General features: G+C 35.8%; 1 protein-coding gene across 1 annotated transcript in view; it reads right to left on the reverse strand.

Annotated features, from left to right (window-relative positions):
* The window catches only part of Stk31 (serine/threonine kinase 31), a 68,995-nt gene that overhangs the window by 25,706 nt on the left and 22,682 nt on the right, over nt 1–20,607 (reverse strand). Inside the window, 8 exon segments of the mRNA XM_050126619.1 lie at nt 2,669–2,749; nt 3,964–4,065; nt 5,822–5,953; nt 6,936–7,055; nt 8,308–8,424; nt 8,864–9,043; nt 14,098–14,220; nt 15,117–15,276. Coding sequence (XP_049982576.1) covers nt 2,669–2,749; nt 3,964–4,065; nt 5,822–5,953; nt 6,936–7,055; nt 8,308–8,424; nt 8,864–9,043; nt 14,098–14,220; nt 15,117–15,276 — 1,015 coding nt within the window.

Here is a 20,607-nt window from a genome sequence, read left to right on the forward strand (position 1 = left end):
ACACCTCTACTCCTCCTTAACATCCTTAAATGTGAAAATGATTTTCAAAAAATTTAATTGTAACATTTTTACATTAAATGTAATGTAAAACATTAATACTAATTAATACTAATTTTTTTCTTTAGTGGTAGATTTGATTGTTTATTCCTTCTTTGCTTTTTGAGACAGGATTTCTTTGTTTAGCTTTGGCTATCCTGGAACATTATGATGAAACTACTACTGCCACTTTCCAATTCATTATAATTTCTAACTGTATTCTTAATACTTATCCTTATACTCACCAATAAGTACAGCCCTCACCCCACATCAAACGATCTTATTTTGCAGCAAAGATTATTACTGAAACCACGACTGGTCAAAATGAAAAGAAACACTGATCATGGGGTGCCCAGCTCTAGTAGCTACATCTACACAATTCATACACCTAAGGCTCAGGGAACAATCACAGAAAGGGGGACAAAAATTTTATAAGAGTCCAGAGGACCAGGAAGTCTGGTGCAATATTGGTTAGTCTATAAAAGACAGAGAATCTAAACCCATGAACTCTCAAAATACAGATGACCCAAACAATGACAAAGTTTTACTGTAGTGTAGTTTTATAGTAGGCAAGGAAGGCTATAGGATTGCTTTCTAGTTCTTGTTTGTGTTGTTATTAAATTTCAATAATATATAATTGGTACAAAGGATTTCTAGGAATATACATCAAAAATCATCTTGAACATATTAAAGTCATTGGGGGCATCCATAAATCATGATTTGCACCTCTTATAATCTTCTACAACGAAATTAGTAAGTTAATTTCAGCTTCCATATAGCTATACACACAATCAGTCACCAGACACAAGAAAGTCTCTACAGCTAGAGCTACTTGCATCAAGGAGAAATACACATTTTTTTTTTTGTTTTGGTTTTGTATTGTTTGTCTTGGTGTTTGGGGATTTTTAAGTTTGTTTGTCTAAGGATTTTTTCTTGGGTTTGGTTTTTGGTTTTTAAGTTTGGTTTGGTTTTTTGAGACAGGGTTTCTCTGTGTAGCCCAGGCTGACCCAAAACTCACAAAGATCCCCTGCCTCTGATTCTCAAGTGCTGAAATTAAAGGTGTGTACCATCACCACTACCACCACCACCCAATTCGTGTTTGGGCTTTTAAGACAACTCTCACTTAGTATCCCAGGCTATCCTAGGACTCAGTACACAAGTCAGGCTAGATTCAAACTAAGGGCAATTCTTGTGCCTCAGTTTCCCAAATTTGGAAACTCTAATAGTAAGTTGTGATACCCAGCTTACATAACATTTTTAAATATATTATGGGAAGACATTATAACAACTGTTTAAAGAATGTACTTTATTTTTATGGATCTGGGGATGAAATCTTGGATCACATACTGTGATCCAAAACACTTTACATATTTATGAAAATAAACTCACACGTTTATTTTATAGATTATGTTTTAGCTATTATCATAACTTAATAACACTTTTTTTGCAACAGGGTCTCATGTAGCCCAGATTGGCCTTCAACTCTGATCCTCCTGCCTCTACCTCCAAAGTACTGACACTGCAGATCAGTGTCACTATACATATTTTATTTAATATCTGCATTTAAATACAGAATGCTGGAAAACTGAACAAAAGGTTTTATGCATGCCAAGCATGTACTCTGCCTAAATTAAATCCCTGGCCATGCATTAATGACAATCTCAATAAACAAACATGATTAGCATCTATATCTGTGGATTCTGCTTCCTTGTATCCAATCAATTGTGAAATGGAAATATTCAAAATAAAATTTTATCTGCAACAAAACTGCAGATTTTTGTTATGCACTCACAAAACATTGTCTACTAATTAATTATGTAACACATATTTTACTGGGTATTACAAGTATTCTACATATGTTTTAAAAATATAGTGGAAAAGTGGGAATATGGTCACTCAAGCCTGTAATGCTAGACCTTACAGGACAGTCAGAAGAAGAATGGAAGTTCAAGGTTAGCTCAGACCTTGTCAGATCTTGTCTCAAGGTGGCACAGGCTTTAATCCCAGCACTCAGGAGGCAGAGTCAGGTAGATCTCTGTGAGTTCGAGTCCAGCCTGGTCTACAAGAGCTAGTTCCAGGACAGGCTCCAAAGCCACAGAGAAACCCTTTCTCGAAAAACCAAACAAGGAAAAAAGAAAAAAAAGAAAAAGACCCTGTCTCAAAAGTCAAAAACAAAAAACACATATACAACACATATACAAATATTATGCCACTTTATGTCAGGAACTTGTACATGTTGAATTCTGGAACCCTACTAGGAAGCAATTCTAAAAATTCTAAACAATGGTGTTTCATCTAGTTCTCTGTTGCCACCAGGCAATCTAAAACACTAGGGTATATATAGATTCTCCTCAGAGAGTTAGTTTCCCAATTCTTCAAGTTATTTAATATGCTAATCTCCTGGCTTTCGAGTCCTGCTTGCCAAGAAAACCAAACTTCACATCAACCTCTCTACTTTAAACTACCTGTTTTAAGACAGCCTCAAGAAAAAGGTTCTAATAATCCTTTAAACTATTTATCAAGAGTATTTTCATAGAAAAGATACTACAGATGTGACACTGACATGATCTGAACATCACTAGGCTTTTACATTCTCTGCATGGTGGCAATTCTCAGCGGAAACAAAGCTTACCATATACTTAAGTAATCCGATTTCAGGGTATAACAGAGGCAGTTCAGGAAACCATTTCTGCGTCAAGGTGTTCAGCTTCTCCTAAAGTTAGAAAGTATTTCTACTGTAGATGAATATGTATTCAACTGTGGTATATTGCTCCTCAGGAAAATATATTACCGTATGCCTTCCTACATCTAATAAAATACATAATCCTTAATCTTACTTGTATTTCAAGAACTATCAAGCAAAACATGAGCTAGTTCATATTCAAAGTAAGATAAAAATATTTTTACACGCCTTTAATCCCAGCACTCAGGAGGCAGAGGCAGGCGGATCTCTTGGAGTTCAAGGCCAGCCTGGTCTACAAGAGCTAGTTCCAGGACAGGCACCAACGCTACAGAGAAACCCTGTCTCGAAAAAAACAAAAAAAAAAAATTAATTCTAAAAATAAACTTTCATTTCTCAAAAATAAGAACATAGTAACATTTTAAAATAATGATGATTTAACTTAGGAAGAAAATCATAAAAGCCAATCCTAAAAGTCTTGAGATAAAAGTAAGTATAAAAGTCTACATACACTTTGAAGCAAATGAGAAAACAGTATTTACAAAGTCATGTATCAACATATTTACTAAGGAAAACTTCTAAGTATTTACCAGATTTTATTCAAATATTCAAAGGTATGCATAGTTACATGAATTTGGTAAATAAAGCTGGACACTTGTCTATTATTTGCATAATATTTTTACTTTAAACAACAGTCCCTTAACTAACTCTCCTTCATAATATCTCTCAGACATAAAATGAAATATTCTTTCAATTGTGAATAAAAGTGGACTGGCTGATTTTTCTAAGGCCATAGAACTTAAGAGTAGAGTGGAAACGAAGGTGAGATTTTTTTTTTTCTGGTTACAATCACTCAGGAAGATCAAGCTGCTCCATGATTTTATTGCTTGTTAAGCTAAAGGGTGTTAATGTTAATCTGTGAGACTCTTTATGCTTTAAACAACAAAAAACTATGCAGAAGCTCATTTCCAAAAACAAGCAGAAAAAAACTATAAAGAAGTTCAATTTTTCTTACTACTTTTACCACTGAGAACATTACAAGTGATTTTTTTCTTCTTTATAATAATCTGAAATTTCCACATTGGTATAACTGTCTCAAATTTTGTCATATTTAATTAATTTGCAAATTCATGTAAACAATGCTATGACAATGATGCCTCTAGTACATGATTATATGAAGTCTATGTTTTTAAATTCAAATTCCTGAGTAAAATCTACTTTAAAATTTCAGAGAATCAAATACTTACATATTCCTCCCTCTCATGATAAATTTTCTGGAAGACACTATTGCGCAACTGAGTTATTTCTTGTTTTATTTTCTCAATTTCAGTTCCATCATGGTCATCAGACTATATCAAAGAGAAAAAGTTGTCAATAGGCTTATTGCACTGGATGAAAAGTAAATCATTCTGTGTGGTTCGCATTCATCCTTCAGTACCTAACATATAGCAGGTCGTCTAACATTAAATAAATCTGTTTATTCTAACACTAACTTTCCCCAAAACTATAAAAAAAGGTATTATACATAAAAAATTACTGCATATGTTTTAAGTTCCTGTACATTTTCTTGAAGATAAGAACTAATGTGAAGATAAAAATTAACAACAGCAACTGAATTGGATTCTGTGAAATTTTTACTTGAAATCAGGTTTTTAAAAGCATACACAACAAAAAGATGTGAAAATCTAAATTATCTACTATGAGAAATTCTGTGATTCAGAAATACTCCAAATGACTTCAATGGGATTTTAGTAAATAAGATACCTTAAAAGGAATGACTGCATTAAAAAATTAAATTAGGTCTACAATGTCTAGTACTACTACAATGAATGTGCCCAATCTCGTCAGGTATATTTCTCCAAAAGTTGAAAAGACTAGAAAAGACCACCTCCTGCACAGCCTAGACTACAATAAAACTAGAAACCTCTTAAACTGCAATTAGTTATGAAATAGCTCCCATTTTGCTTCCAATTGCATGCTAAGAAGAGGAAAAGAGACAATCACGTTGTATGAAAACATACTTTAGATCTCTTCTGTACATAAATAAATCCTCAAGAAAGTTCAGAGAATTACTAGTTTATTTTCAAGCCTAAAGGGAAGTGTAGTCAAAATTAGAAAATCCTAATCCCTCCAGCTCTATTATTATATGAAATTATTTTTTAAAACTTGCAAGAAATATTATAACCAGTGTTAAATAAGTTTACAAAAAAGAGCATGATCTTTAAAAATACTTTGTCACAAAACTCTACCTTTGGAGATGGGAAAACAGTAAAGTGCTCGCCTTGTAGGTCAAAGAACTAAATTCAATCTCCAGGAAAAAGGCTCACAGCGTGACCCATCAATTCCTGCCCTAGGGAGGCAGAGACAGGGATTCCTGGAGCTCAACCTAACTGCTCCAAGCCAGTAACATACTATCTCCACAAACACAAAAATAAAGGTAGACAGTGCCTGAGAATGACACCCAAGGTTGTCCTCTGACTTTCATGTACATGTGAGCACACATACATGTGTGCACACACACACACACACAAAGAAACCATGGGAGACTATCCTACTAACCTAAATGTAGTAGGTTTGTATTATAACAGACCTATTCTAACAGTTCATAGGGGAAAAAATAGTTCAAAATTAATTCTACAATTTTTGTGTTACTAAAAACCATGGTAGCAATGTAAAACATTTAATTTTTTAAATACTTAATTATATGGGACACATGTTTTCAGTATGAATGTCATTTCAAATTTATTTCCATATACAGAGATAAAAAGATAAAGTACTGGGGCCTGTGAGATGGTTCAGTGCCTCTAAGTCAAATGACCTGAGTTCAGTTCTCAAGACCCACATGATGGAAAGACCTGACACTTATCAAGTTATTCTCTGACATCCACATGTCACAGGGGTATAGACACACTCACATATTCACACACACACACTAAACAATACAATTAAAATAAGTAATTTTTTAAAAGATAAACATACATTATAAAAATACGAATACACTAGCTCTCTGGCTTTAGAGAGTATTTATTTATACATAGCTTTATGAAATAGTTCAATCAAAATGAAAAACAAAAACACATTAGCTAGAAGCAATTTTTTTCTTACTTCTTCCAAATTACTCTTCTCAACCAATTTCCATCTCAGTTGAGCTTTTAAGCCTTTCAAAGTCTTCTTAATGGACAACAAGTAATCCACACTGGGGCTCTTATTTAAACAGTCAATGATCTGATTTTTAAACTATATAAGAGAAAGAATTACCTTATTTTCAAACACATGAAACAACAGTCACTAAACATCATTATTTTGCAAGTACCTGGGTTCAGAATGAATATTAAGAAAATTCTGTAACTGTCTACAAGGCAATGCAACCAACTGAATTTCCTAATTGACCACATTTCTATGGTTCAGTGCTCAAAGTACCAAAGGAAATACTCTCCACTTCAACTGAGGCATGAAATTAGACACACTATACCAACATTATACAAACTGAAATTTACGGTGAGGATCTAAGTTGAAATGATCCCTCTCAAAAGTAGTTTCACAATATGTATCAAGTTTCAATAATGTTCGTTCCTTTTAACTTTAAAATTATAAATTATAGGTATCTGAAAAGTAATGCATAAAGATATGTTCAGATTTCTAAAGCATTATTTATATGATAAAAAGGAAATACCTTCAACATCCAACATATGATAAGGTTAAATAACTATATGTTTATGTAAGAATGAAAACATCCAAAAGGACAGTAAAGAATTGTTGATCATGGCAAAATGTTCACAATATACTCTAAAATTATGAAAATACCTTCAAAAGTGCTCACAAGACAATGCATTGCAAAGCACATGTGTATATTCATACCTGATAAATGTGCCCATTCACAGAATACTGTCTAACGATCTCTTACACTAAAAGTATTAAAAACAGTTTTTTCTTTCTATATATAGCAAATTTCCTACAACAAATCTGCTACACAGAAAATGATGACAAAGATATCTTTAAATTTAAACTAAGAAGAAACTCAATTATTCCAAGACTCACTGAAATAAAAATCACCATTCATATTTTATAGTGAAGTCAATTATATACCAAGCAACAATGGCTATACTATTTTTTAAGAGTACTAATTAACACACTGAATATTAAACTACTTGAGAAAAATTCACCAACTTGGAAAAAAAGTATCAGTTCATAAGACCAATAAGAGAAAGCAAAATCCAACCTCGACACTATCCTTGTACTTGGCTAGCAGAGTGGCAATGAACTTTTCCTCAGAATGGATCTTCTGCAGCACTTGACTGTATGTACTTAAAATAATCTCCTTGTCTACAACACCTTGCTCCTACACAAAAGAATTTGCATGAACAACAAAATGATTAAAACCTTTCGTAACAATGAATAAACTTCAAAATGAAAATGTCTTTGAAAACTGCTATATCCAATACAAATTATTTCTCAAATCTTTTTGTAGACAGAATCAAAGATGCTCATAGGCAAAATGCTATCCTAAATATACTATAAATTATTTCTGAAGCTGTCTGAAAGGATGTCAGGACAATCCATATTCTAAACATAAAAGAACAAACAATATATAAACTTCAACACTTTAAAGTTACTTTTAGAAACTGTCTCTCACCAACAACTTCTAAAATCAAGTCTTATAAAACCAACAAAAACTATTTAATAATAAAGAACTACAGTAAATCCTAATTTATAAATAAATTTTCAAAAAAGAAAGAAAATGAAAAACATTACCACTGAGACTTTGGAAAGCAGGCTGAAAAACTGAGTAAGTGTCCCAGGTAAGCAAGGCTTAAAGGTCTAGATTACAAAATACTCTTCAACACCTATACTTATTTTCCACTGACAGAGCAAGATAGATTATACACAATAAAGGTGTTCTAATGTATTTATGTATAGTTTGCCCAGATTTTATTTAAATTTCACAAGATTTAATGCGTATATTCTTAAATGCATCGGATATATGTAATATTAAGTCACCCCAGCCACTGGCCTGGGAGTTGCATTGGTCCGGACTCCAACTCCCATCCTGCCAAGCGCTGACCCCTCCCACAGGCTACTTAAGCTCACCCAGAAAAAGGAACGCGTGGTTTTGGGTTCTCTCCTCTGTCTTCCCCTCCCCCACTGCCTCCCGGCCTCTTGAGAGTGATACATTCATTAAACAGGGGCATTTTAAATTCAGTCTAATCTGGTTTGACTGGAATTCTTTGTGTCAGCAGAGAGGCCTGTCTTAAGACTTTTCCTAACAATATGTTGTACTCAGAAGTCAAATTGTACAGAAAGTCAAACCATGTAGATTAAGGAGAGATTTCCTAGAATTAAACATTAGTTTTCCTTAATGTGAAACATTCTATTAAAATGAAAGCATTATTCTGTGAAGAATTAGGACACTAACTGAATTGGATTGGATGGACCTTGACAGTGTAACTGTTTCAAGCAGGCCTATAAAGAAGAAAGTGAAAGTGAATGTTAGTCTTAATTCTAATAAGAGAAGTCATATTATTGGTTAACACAATCCAACTAGCAAATGAAACTGCTGTCTCAAAGAAAACAATAATAACATTGTTACTCACAATGAGAGATATCTCCAGCTCTTTGCAGACACATGACTCTGTCTTCTCTAGAATTTCATCAATATTACCAATCATGTCTTCTGAAGTCAGTGACTCACCCAAAGATAGATCAAAAACCTTATTTGCAAAAATAAAAGCATGGTACATCTCAATTAATACACTTAACATTCATTGTGCCTATATACCTGGAGTATGAGGCTATACCATGGACAAAATAGGAAAAGTAAAATTCCAGGAAAAGAACAAAGGATACACCCTTGTAAAATTACACATGAAAAGAAAAAACATATGTAAGCATAGTATGCTGAAAGAAAACTAGTGGTTAAGGTCAATTCAAATGAAATGAGAAAAACAGAAACAAAATCAACATGATTTTTAATATAATAAAACAAATAGCCTAAGTCAAAAGTGATGAAAAATCTTGACCACCAAGTCTTAACTCTGATAGGTACAAGTAGATAATGTCAGCTATTGAACAACAGAAGAGACAGAGTTGGAACAAACATACAATCCCCACTTCCTTCCATAAACTTTGCTATTTGGGAGCTCTGCTCACCTTCTGACTGCTCTGGAACCATGCCACAAGATGCTGCAGAGAAGCCTCTGTCTCACTCCTAATACTAGCAAACTCTTCTCTTTTGTTACACTGCCAGTCATAAAACTTTCTAAGTATTTCTTCAGAGTTAGTTCCTTCTTTGGCCTTTCCATACACTGCTTCTAAAGAAGTTGTTAAGTCCTAAAGACAGAAATATTCATTTGTTAAAGTAATTAACAGAATGTTAGTATTTAAACACTGTGTTAGGATTCAAGAAACAGAATATCATAATGTTGAACCCCTACTCTTAAAAATGGTATAAATATAACTAAAAAGAAAACATATTCAAATTAACAAACTTAGAAACAAAAGGGGGACATAACAGACACCAAGAAAAAAACCAGAGTATAAACCTATACTCTATCAAACTGAAAAAAAAAACAAGAAATTTTATCAATATATACCACCTACCAAAGTTAAAATCAAGATCAGATAAGCAAATAAAACAGACCTATATCTGTAAGGAAATAGAAGCAGTCATTAAAAGTCTCCCAAACTAAAAATTCCCAGGGTCAGATAATTTTAGCACAGAAGTCTACCAGACACATTCAAAGAGTTAATGCCAACACTCCTAAATTACTCTATAAAATAGAAACAGAAGGAACATTTCCCTATCCATTTTCACTAGGCCACAGTTACCCTTATACCTACACCACATAGACACAAGAAAGAAAGATACAAAAATACTCAACAAAAACCTTGCAAAGTGAATCAAAGAACACATAAAAAAGATAATTCACCATGATCAAATAGGCTTCATCCCACAGATACAGGAATAGTTCAACATATGTAAATCAACCAAAGTAACCCACTATTTAAACAAAATGGAAAGAAGAAACACATGATAATTTTATCAGATGCAAAAAAAGGCTTTTGACAAAATCAAATAGCTCTTCATTATAAACGTCAAAGAGAAATAAGGGATACAAGAGATACACCATAACGTAATAAAGGCAGTTTGCAGCAAGTCCATGGCCAACATCAACTTAAATGGAGAGAAACTCAAAGAAATTCCATTAAAATTAGGAACAAGTCAAGGGTGACCAGTTTCTCCAAACCTATTCAATATAGTATACTTAAGAGTCTAAGCTAAAGCAATAAGAAAACTGAAGGAAACCAAAAAAAAAAAAAAAAAAAAAAAAAAAAGCCGGGCGGTGGTGGCGCACGCCTTTAATCCCAGCACTTGGGAGGCAGAGGCAGGCGGATCTCTGTGAGTTCGAGACCAGCCTGGTCTACAAGAGCTAGTTCCAGGACAGGCTCCAAAACCACAGAGAAACCCTGTCTCGAAAAACCAAAAAAAAAAAAAAAAAAGAAAGAAAGAAAACTGAAGGAGATCAAGGGGATATAAAATGGAAAGAAAGAACTCAAAAGTACCTTTCTTTACAGATAATATGATAGTACTGATAATATGATACAAGCCACCCTAATAATTCCACCAGGAAACTCTTACAACTGATATAAAAAAAAATTTCAACAAAGTAACTGGATACAGAATCAACTCACAAAAATCAGTAGCCTTCCTATGTGCAAATGACAAACAAACTGAAAAAGATATCAGGTAACAACACCTTTCACAAAAATATCAAATAATCTAAAATATCTTGGGCTAATTCTAACCAAACAGATGAAATACTTTTATGATAAAAACTTTAAGACACTGGAAAAAAGAAACTGATGAAGATATTAAAAGATGGAAAGATCTCCCATGCTCATTGATCAGTAGGATTATTATAGTAAAAATGGTCATCCTACCAAAAGCTATCTACAGATTCAATGCAATCCCCATCAAAATTACAAGACAATTCTTCATAGATCTTAAGGGGGCAGTTTTCAGATTCATATGAGAAAACACACACACACACAAACTAAAATAATCCTAAGTAATTAAAGAACTGCAGGAGATAGCATTATCCCTGATCTCAAATTGTATAAAAACTCTCTCTTTATAGTAATAAACACATGATAATGGCACAAAAACAGACACACTGATCAGTAAAACAGAACTGAAGCCAGGTGGTGGTGGCACACACCTTTAATCCCAGCACTTGGGAGGCAGAGGCAAGAGGATCTCTGTGAGTCTGAGGCCAGCCTGGTCTACAGAGCGAGTTCCAGGTCAGGCTCCAAAGCTACAAAGAAACCTTGTCTTAAAAAAAAGATAGATAGATAGATAGATAGATAGATAGATAGATAGATAGATAGATAGATGGATGGATGGATGGATGGATGGATGGATGGATGGATGGATGGATGGATGGATGGATGAGAAGAGGAAGACAAAGACATAATTCCACACACCTACAGATGCCAAAAATATACTGTAGAAAACATAGTGTACTCATCAAATGACACAGCTTCACGTAGAAAAATGAAAATAGAACAATATTTATCACCCTGTACAAAGTTCAACCTATGGATCAAGGACCTCAATAGATACCCTGAGTCTGACAGAAAAAAGTAGGGAATAGACTGGAACGCATTGGTACAGGAAAGGGCTTTCTGAACAGAATGAATACTTCAGGAATTAAGGCCAAGAATTAATGAATAAAACCTCACGTAGCTTAAAATAAAAACCTCTATACACTAAAAGACACCATCTTCTAGCAAAGCTCTATCTACAGAATAGGTAAATATATTTTTTACCAATTATAATCTGATATAGAATTTGTACATAAAACATACAAAAACTAACACTGAACATCAAGAAAACAAATAACCCAACTAAAAATGGGATATAGAACTAAACAGAGTTCTCAGAAAATGACCGAGAAATGCTTAAACAAAAATGTTCACTGTCCCTAGACACGAGAGGAATGCAAATTAAAGCAACTTTGAAATTCCATCTTACAACAGTCAGAATGACTTAAATTAATGACAGCAAATGCTGGTGAGGATGTGGGGGAAGAGAAACACTCTACACTGCTGATGGAAGTACAAACTAGTATAAGCCACTATTGAAATAAGTGTGGAAGTGCCTCAAAATGATGAAATAGATCTGCTGTAAAATCCAACTATACCACTCGGGCATATACTCAAAAAACACTGCATCTTATTACAGAAATATTTGATCAGCCATATTCTGTTCATAATAGCCAGAAATTGGTAACAGCTTAGATGTCCATCAACTGATGAATGGATGAGACTAGTTCATTTACACAATGGAATATTATTCAACTGCTAAAAAATGAAATTAGAGAAGGAAATCTGTGACCAGGATGTAAAAATAAAAGACAGGGGCTGAAGAGATGGCTCAGATGATTAAGAGCACTGGCTGCTCTTCCAGAGGTCCTGGGTTCAGTTCCCAGCAACCACATGGTAGCTCATAACCATCTACAAAGAGATCTGGTGCCCTATTCTGGTGTGTGTACAGGCATGCAGGATATATATATACATGTATATATATATGTATCAAAAGAAAAATAAAATTATTAAATTAGCAGGTAATCGGACGAAGCTAGAAACAGTCATCTTGAGTGTGATAACCCAGACAGAGAGACAAATATTGCATGTTTTCTCTTATATTTAGAAGTTAGCGTTTAAGGTTTAGATATTCCATTTAGAATATCCAGAAGTTAGGTAGATCATTAATGACAAGAAGGGAGAAGGGGATCTCCCAAGGAAGGAAATTTAGAAAACAGTGTTATAAAGGTATAAAGAGGAAACTAAAATGGGAGGATTAAATGAGGAGAGAAAAGGAGGGCAAGAATAAAAGAGAGAATATGGGGAGGGATAGAGGCCTTTTGAAAATCCATATAAGTACATTCTAGAAGTGTCCTAAAATATATGAAAGGAAATTTAACGGTATTACCATATAATGGGAAAGGCAATGCCCCAACCTGATGTCATTATACCAAGTTAAACCCAAAATGGGTTACATCTTGCAGTCATTGTCAAAAGGGATCTCGCAAACCCCACAAACATTGGAGGCTATTTCCAATGATATTTGTTGTCCTCCACAACATGATGTTAAGGCCCTATTGCCGAAGATACCACTTACTTATGTCAGCAAACATGGAGAAATAAAGATAGTGCCCAACTAAAAGCTTCACCTCTACTAACTAGCATTCATGATACTGGAAGGTTATACATGCTACCAGAGAATAAAGGTAATCATTAATCTCATCCAGCAATGAACCTTATAAGGCATAACAGCAACCTGCCTGCAAGATATACTGAAGCAACAATGGCACAAATAATATGGGAGTAATCAACCACTTTTTAGTTGGATTTAAGGCCTCTGCATAAGTGGAACCCACAGCTAACACTGTTAATTAATGAAGCCAAGAACCAGAAACCAAAAACCAGAAAGAGCATACATCCTAGGGGAAAACCCACTGCCAATCTGCTAAATGAGCATAGTCATAAATCAATGCTTAATGACATGGGTCATTGAACTGCTCAACCCTCATCAGAAAAGCTTCTTTTCATCACCAGAAAAGCATCTTCTTGCAGTAGATAATTAACACAGAGGCCCACAACTGGACAGTGTGCAAGAGCACTCAGGCCTAAATGGGATATCTTTATAAAACCCTAAGGCTTACCTCAAGGCTCAGTGATCTATTGAGAAGAAGAAGAAAGATTGTAAGAGCCAGAGGTGGTAGGTTACTCCAAGAAAACAGCATTTTTTGACACAACAGGGCTGGTATACATAAGAAGTCACAGAGACTATGGCAGCATGCACAAGACCTGCATAAATTCAAGTCAAACAAAGCCCCAGAAAACTGGTCACAAAATCTCATCTCTAACAAATAAGTTACTTGCAACTGATATCTGCTAAGAGATAGAAAATCAGTTTTCTCCAAAGAAGTAACACTGGATTTATCAAGCACACTCCAGAGCAGGCCTCATGCTCAGGGGTAGCTGACCAACACAAAACAGTCTCCATAGATTTGTGTGTGCTTTTTTGTTATGGTTTCTAGAGTTCTATCTTTTTTTAAGAGAGAAAAAAACATTGAATTGGATAGTGAGGGATCTGGGAAAACAGAGTGGAGGAGAATATGGATCAAAATGTATTGTGTGAAAAAAAATAATAAAACAGGTTAATATAAATTTTAATGCCATTAAAAACTAGAAATCAGCAAAGAAGAAAAAAATGATACAATTATCAGTGCTATCTAAAATATCAAGGCTAGTACTGATTTAATCTCTTAAAGAATAAGCTTAATTTTAATGTATATTTAATATATTTTAATTCAAACCTGCAACGTTTTTAAGCGTTTATCAAGTGGTAACTCATCTACTTCCAGAATAAAAACATCTACAGCCATGAACAGGTTTTGTTGCACTTCATTTCTTTTAGCGATCAAAATACTACCTTCATTCTGAAGGAAGGAAAAGAGAGTAGTCACTATTAGACATAAGGTATTTTCACACATTTACCTATAAGGACAATACTGATTTCTAAAGCTTAATATCACACTTAAAACATAACATTTAAGCTCAACAATTCTGTTAATTTCATTTTTCCCTATTATTTTTGCGATGATGAACTTGTTCCTTTGGGATAAAAAGTATATAATTTCCTAGAAAGATTTCAGTCTCCATGTTCCTCCTTCCTTCATACAAACTACCTCTCAACACTGAGTGACTTAGTCAGTACATAATAATGTGTCAGAGTCCAATTGTAGTAACATAAAACATACTACTCAGACCAAAACTCAAGGTCCCTGTTGTAGTGTAATTGCAGACTAGAGGAAGACAGCAGCTTTCTTATTGTGTTTCCCAATAAACATTTGTTATCCTTACGGGCTCTCCTGGACCTCCTTAATTACGTTAAATGTTAGCAGGTTTAGAAGTTGCCCTAGTTAAAACCCCATATGAGACCTCAAAGTCAGTATTTCTGTTAACTTCTCTACAGGTTTAGCTTCTAGTAGCTGTGAAGAACATACCCAGATGTAAGAACACTCATTAGGTGTTTATGGTTCTTCCTAATGCAGATACAATTTATCATTCAGGAATATTTACCATAAAGAATCTTGACTATTAACATGGTTGAAACATTTTATCAGATTTCCAGGGAAATATAAAGTTAGTTGAATATTAAATATGAACACAGAAAAGGAAAAAAATTGTTAATCATGTATATAGTTGCCAATTACCTACCCTAACTTCCTCTACAACAAAGTATCACTACAGTGTCAGACCCTCTGCTTTCTTAAAAATTTCAACAGATTTTTAAAAAAATAAACAAACACAGGAGACAAAGTTCTTAACCCACCTCATCAAGACAAGTTTTGATCTTCTCCTGAGCCACATTATATTCAGCCCAAATTTTTTCTAACTCATTCAAAGATTCTAGAGTAGTAAAGGAGCCTTCATTCAACACTTGCATAGCATCCGAAAGATCATTACCAAAACGAATACTAATGTTAATGTGCCTAGTAAAAAAAAAAAAAACAAACATAAAAAGGGGAAACAACAAGAAATTGCAAGGTTCATATGAAAAAATTCATCTAAAACATCTGAAAGTTACTATTTATAACACTGGTCTATGACTACATACTTTTTAAAACTTTATATCACATGTAACTACAATACAAAGTTCTAATTAAAATCTGTGAGTAGAACTAGAGGGATGGGCCAATCAATGGTTAAGAAGCTTGCTCTTGCAAAGGACAAAGGTTCAGTTCCTAACACTCATACGGCAGCTCATAACTATTTGTAATGCCAGTTCTTGGGGAGTAGATGCCTTCTGGCCTCCACAGGCATCAGACTTGAATGTAGTACACATACACACATGCAAGCAAAACATTCATGCACATAATAAGTAAATCTTTTAAAATGTGTGCAACAAATAATTTCATACATATTTTGAGATAAAATATTGCTGTCATCCAGGTGTGGTGGTACACATCTTTAATCCTAGCACTCAGAAAGCAAAGGTTGGCAGATCTCTGGAAGTCTGAGCCTCTTCTATCTACACAGCAAGTTCCAGGCCACCAGGACTACATGGTGAGACTGTGTTTCAAAACTAAGAAAAAACAGCAAAAGATACTGCTATATTACTCAGTTTGGCCTCAGAACTTCTGGTTTTTTTTTCCTGCCTCAGCCTCCAATAGAACTGTAACTATTGATACATGATACCATATATAACAGAAATAAATTTAAAAAAAAAACTTTATAGAGAAAGATGACTTCCACCGCGCGGTGGTGGTGCATGCCTTTTTTTTTTTTTTTCAAAAAAAATACTATTTTTTAATGACGAATTATTACCTTTCATCAATAGAATAAAGTTCTTTTTAGCCTGAGTAACAATTTCTGTCACTTTACTCTACCCCAGTGTTGAATTTCTATGTCCTTTAAGCTTCAAAGGTAGTGATAATAAGCTCCCTCAAGTCTTTCATGGGAACTTCATTCTGGTGAGCACAGGTAAATGTTATTTTAAAAGATTCCTTAGCATTTTGAAGATTATTGGGACCTACATCTTTAACTGTCTGGGTTCTTAGCTGCAAGCAAGAGAATGGAAGTGTTTGGAAAGGATTTATTGGAAGGGTACTGAAGGGATTACAGAAACACTGACAGCTCAACCACCTGAGAACTGCACAAAGGTAATTCTGCAGAGCCAAGAAGTCTCAGCTTCATCTTTTATAAGAGTTTTTGGTTCACAATGCTAGTGGATCCTACCTCTTTTCCTGCAAGACACCATTAACACAGACCCTGCTGCTACTTTACCTCTACAAGCCTAAAAGCGTTTTTACTGCCATGAGCTTTTCTTGTCTTTGGGGCACTATCTTTCCATTAGGAATCTTGGGTTATAATCCCAGCACTCGGAAGGCAGAGGCCAGCAGATCTCTGTGAGTTCGAGGCCAACCTGGTCTACAAGAGCTAGTTCCAGGACAGGCTCCAAAAGCTACAGAGAAACCATGTCTGGAGAAAAAAAATCCAAAATCTACAGATTTTAAAATATCAAAAGGACCTTTAACTTCTGTTCTATAATGAGATTTATAAATTTAAAAAATTTTAGACATCGCCTGTCTTGTTTATCAGGGCCATACGCAAAGTCCTTTCTACCCAGTATGTGCTGAGTTGCTTGGTTTTTTTTTTAATCTATAAACAAAGCAATCAGAGAGGTCAGGTAACAAAACCAACAAGTTTACAAAACCAACAAGTTTCATCTATATTTTTTTTCTAGCACCCAACTAGATGGCCACCATTCTAATAGCACAGTTTTTTCCTCAAGAATGAATTAAAATACACTGTCGTTTGGCTCAAGTCTGACTCAGAGCAAATACAGACACCTGAATTTTAGTATTGTATCACAAGTTAATTAGACTCTGGGAGTCCAAATTATCCAACAGACCGTATATTATGTGAGGGATTTATACTGGAGAATACACACTTCCACTGGGGAAGAAATCATCATGCAGTATATGCATTCATGGCAACATCAAAATAAAGGTTGAAAATGAATCATTAGGGGTTTGTGGGGTTTGTTGTTGTTGTTGTTGCTCTTTCTGGTTTTTCAAGACAGGGTTTCTCTGTGGAACAGCCCTGGCTATCCTAGAACTAGCTCTTGTAGACCAGGCTGGCCTCAAACTCATAGAAATCCATGTGCCGCTGCCTCTGCCTCACGAGGGCTGGGATTAAAGGCGTGGACCACCACCACCGGGCCGAATCATTGGTTTTAAATCCAGAATACAGCATGAAAAAGAGAATTAGATTGTTTTAACAACTATTTAATCCATGCATTAGAAAAGAGGGACAAATTGTGTCTAACAATAACATAATTCCCATTAACACAAAAACCTACAAATTCTAACGTAGACTTTGAGAACTACTGAATAAATGCTGTATAAGACTTGTTAATTAGTTCCTTTTCTTCACATTTTCAAATAACACTTTTTAGACAAAATATAATAAATTCATATTAATAAAACTTTCAATCCCCTTCCCTGGACTGCACACTAGGGCCCACAGCCCCAGCAACTTTACCAGAGACCAGAGTGGTCCTAAGGACCCTAGGTAAGACACTGCTCACTGCCAGCTAAAACTCCTTAAAACCTGCCCAACAATCCCAGACTGCAGCCCCTCCCCTGAATTCCATATTCCAGTCTTAACTACAGAAGCAGACTTTGACTTTACAGGCCAGATCTAGAGACCCCAGCCCCTCAACTGGGCTGGAAGCCAGACTGGTCTTAGGGACCCCAGGTAATACACTGCCCACTAACCCCTTTAAGCTTGCCAAACAATCCCAGACTGCACACTCTCCTCTGGGCTCCATATCCCAGCCAACTTCTGAAGAAGACTTTGGCTTTACCAGAGGCCATGCTGGATCTAGGATCCCAGGTAAGATATTGCCCCAGCATCCACTAATACTCCTTAAAACTACAACCCCAGACTGCACTCCCTCCCATGGGCTCCACTCCAAATAGTGAAGTAGGACCAGACTAGTGAGTCCCACCTTCACTGTCACGGACCCCAGGCAAGATACTACTCACCATCCACGTGTCCCAACCCAGCCTGCCCCAACACTTAAACCCTACACACACACACACACACACACACACACACACACACACACACACACACACACACACACACACACACAGGCTCCATATCCTTGTATATAACTTCAGAAGAACACTTTAGCTTTACCAGAGACAAGGTTGGATCTAGGGACCCCAGGCCTCAAAAAATACCAGAGGAAACACCCTACTGGATCTGAAGACTTACCAGTCATTAGAACTGTTGGCCATTTAGACCAGAAGACCAGAGAAGAAAGAAAAGCCAAGAAACAAAACACCCATCCCACAAAGACAAACACAGGAATCAACACCTTGCCAAATAATCATGCCAAATCCAAATGTCTAAATGTCACTGTAAGAACACAATCAATATGGCATCACCAAAGCCCAGGTATCCAATGATAGCAAAACCTAAACAACTTAACACAGATGAAGCACAAGAAAACAACCTTAAAAATAACTATGAAAATGACATAGCTCCTTAAAGAGGAAATTCTGAAAATCCCTTAAAGAAATTGAGAAAAAAGACAAATAAAAAATTGGAAGAAATCAATAAATCCCTAAAAGAAAGTCAAGGAAAAACAGAAAACTGGAAATTTTTCTACCAAGGAACCCAGCTATGCCACTTTTGGGCATATATCCAAAAGAGGCTCAATCATACCACCAGGACACTTGCTCAACTATGTTCATAGACACTTTACTTGTAAAATCCAGAACCTAAAAACAACCTAGATGTCCCTCAACTGAGGAATGGATAAAGAAAATGTGGTACATTTACATAATGGAGTATTACTCAACTGCTAAAAACAAGAACATCAGGAAATTTGAAGGCAAATGGATGGAACTAGAAAAAAATTATCCTAAGTGAGGTAACCCAGACCAAGAAAGATAAACATGGTGTGTACACACTCATAAGTGGATATTAGCTGTAAAGTAAGTATAACCATGCTACAATCTACAGACCCATAGAGACTAGATAACAAGGAGGGTTCACAGGGTGCGGGGGTCCCAGATCTCCCTGGGAAGTGGAGACAGAGGAGATTTCATGAGCAGGTAAGAATGGGAACGAAACCAGGTTGTGGGGAATGGAGAGGAGAGTACTAAAAGAGACTACTAGAAAGGGGGCATTTCAGGGTCAGGTAAAAACCTGGCATGAGGGAATCTCCCAGGTATCTACAATGATGCCCCCCAGCTATGGCTCCTAACAACAGCAGATACTGAGACTGAACTGGACATCTGTGACCAGGTAAGAAGACTTCAAGTGGAAGGAGTGGGAAACCAACCTAGCCACATAACCTTCGGCCTACAGTTTGTCCTGCCTATGGGATATGCTGGGTTAAGTAAGGATTAGGCTAGAGACTGAAATAATAGTCAAAGAATGACCAGCCTAGCCTAAAAGTCATGACAGGAGAGTAAGCCCACCCCTGACTCTGCCTGAAACACCACCAGACACACAGTCTGGGTAGCCCAGAGTCTTAGGATAAAACCAAATACGACAAGAGAGGAAAAATGTAATGTCAATGTAATATTGTGCCTATCAATATTTTGCTATACACATATATTGGTGCCTAGTCCAAATGTCATCAGAGAATATTCATCCAGCAATTGAAGGAAACAGATTCAGAGACCCACAGTTAAACATTAGGCGGAGCTTGGGAAATCCTGAAGAGGGAGAGAAAGGACTGTAGGAGCCAAAAGGGTCAAGGACACAAGAAAACTCAGCAAATCAACTAACCTGGGCTCAAGGGGCTGGAAGAGACTGAACGGACAACCAGGGAGCCTGATTGGGATTGACCCAGGCATTCTACATACATGTTACAGTTGTGTATCTTGGTCCTCTTGTGGGACTCCTAACAGTGGGAACAGGGGTTGTCTCCAACTCTTCTACTGGTTTGGGGGACCTTAATCCTTTTAGTGGGTCACCTTGCTCATGGGGAAGTTCTTAGTCTTACTGCAACTTGATATGTCATGTTTTATTGAAACTCATGGGAAACCCGCCCTTTCTTAAACAGAAACGGAGGAAGACTGGATTGGGGAGTTGGAAATTAACAGGAGTTGGGAGGAGGAATTGGGAGAAGAAGAGTAAGGGGAAACATGACTGGGATGTGAAATAAATAAATTTAATTTAAAAAATCTTCAGTTCCAGTAAACTGAAAAAAAGACCTCAAATAGAGTTAACATGCTGGCTCTCCTTCAAATCACCGCTTAGAAGCTGAAGTAAGGAGAGAGGGTTGTTTCTAATTT

This window comes from Alexandromys fortis, unplaced genomic scaffold, assembly GCF_014885135.2.
Source record: "Alexandromys fortis isolate MF-2015 unplaced genomic scaffold, M_Fortis_MF-2015_v1.1 scaffold_245, whole genome shotgun sequence".
Classification (NCBI taxonomy): Eukaryota; Metazoa; Chordata; class Mammalia; order Rodentia; family Cricetidae; genus Alexandromys; species Alexandromys fortis.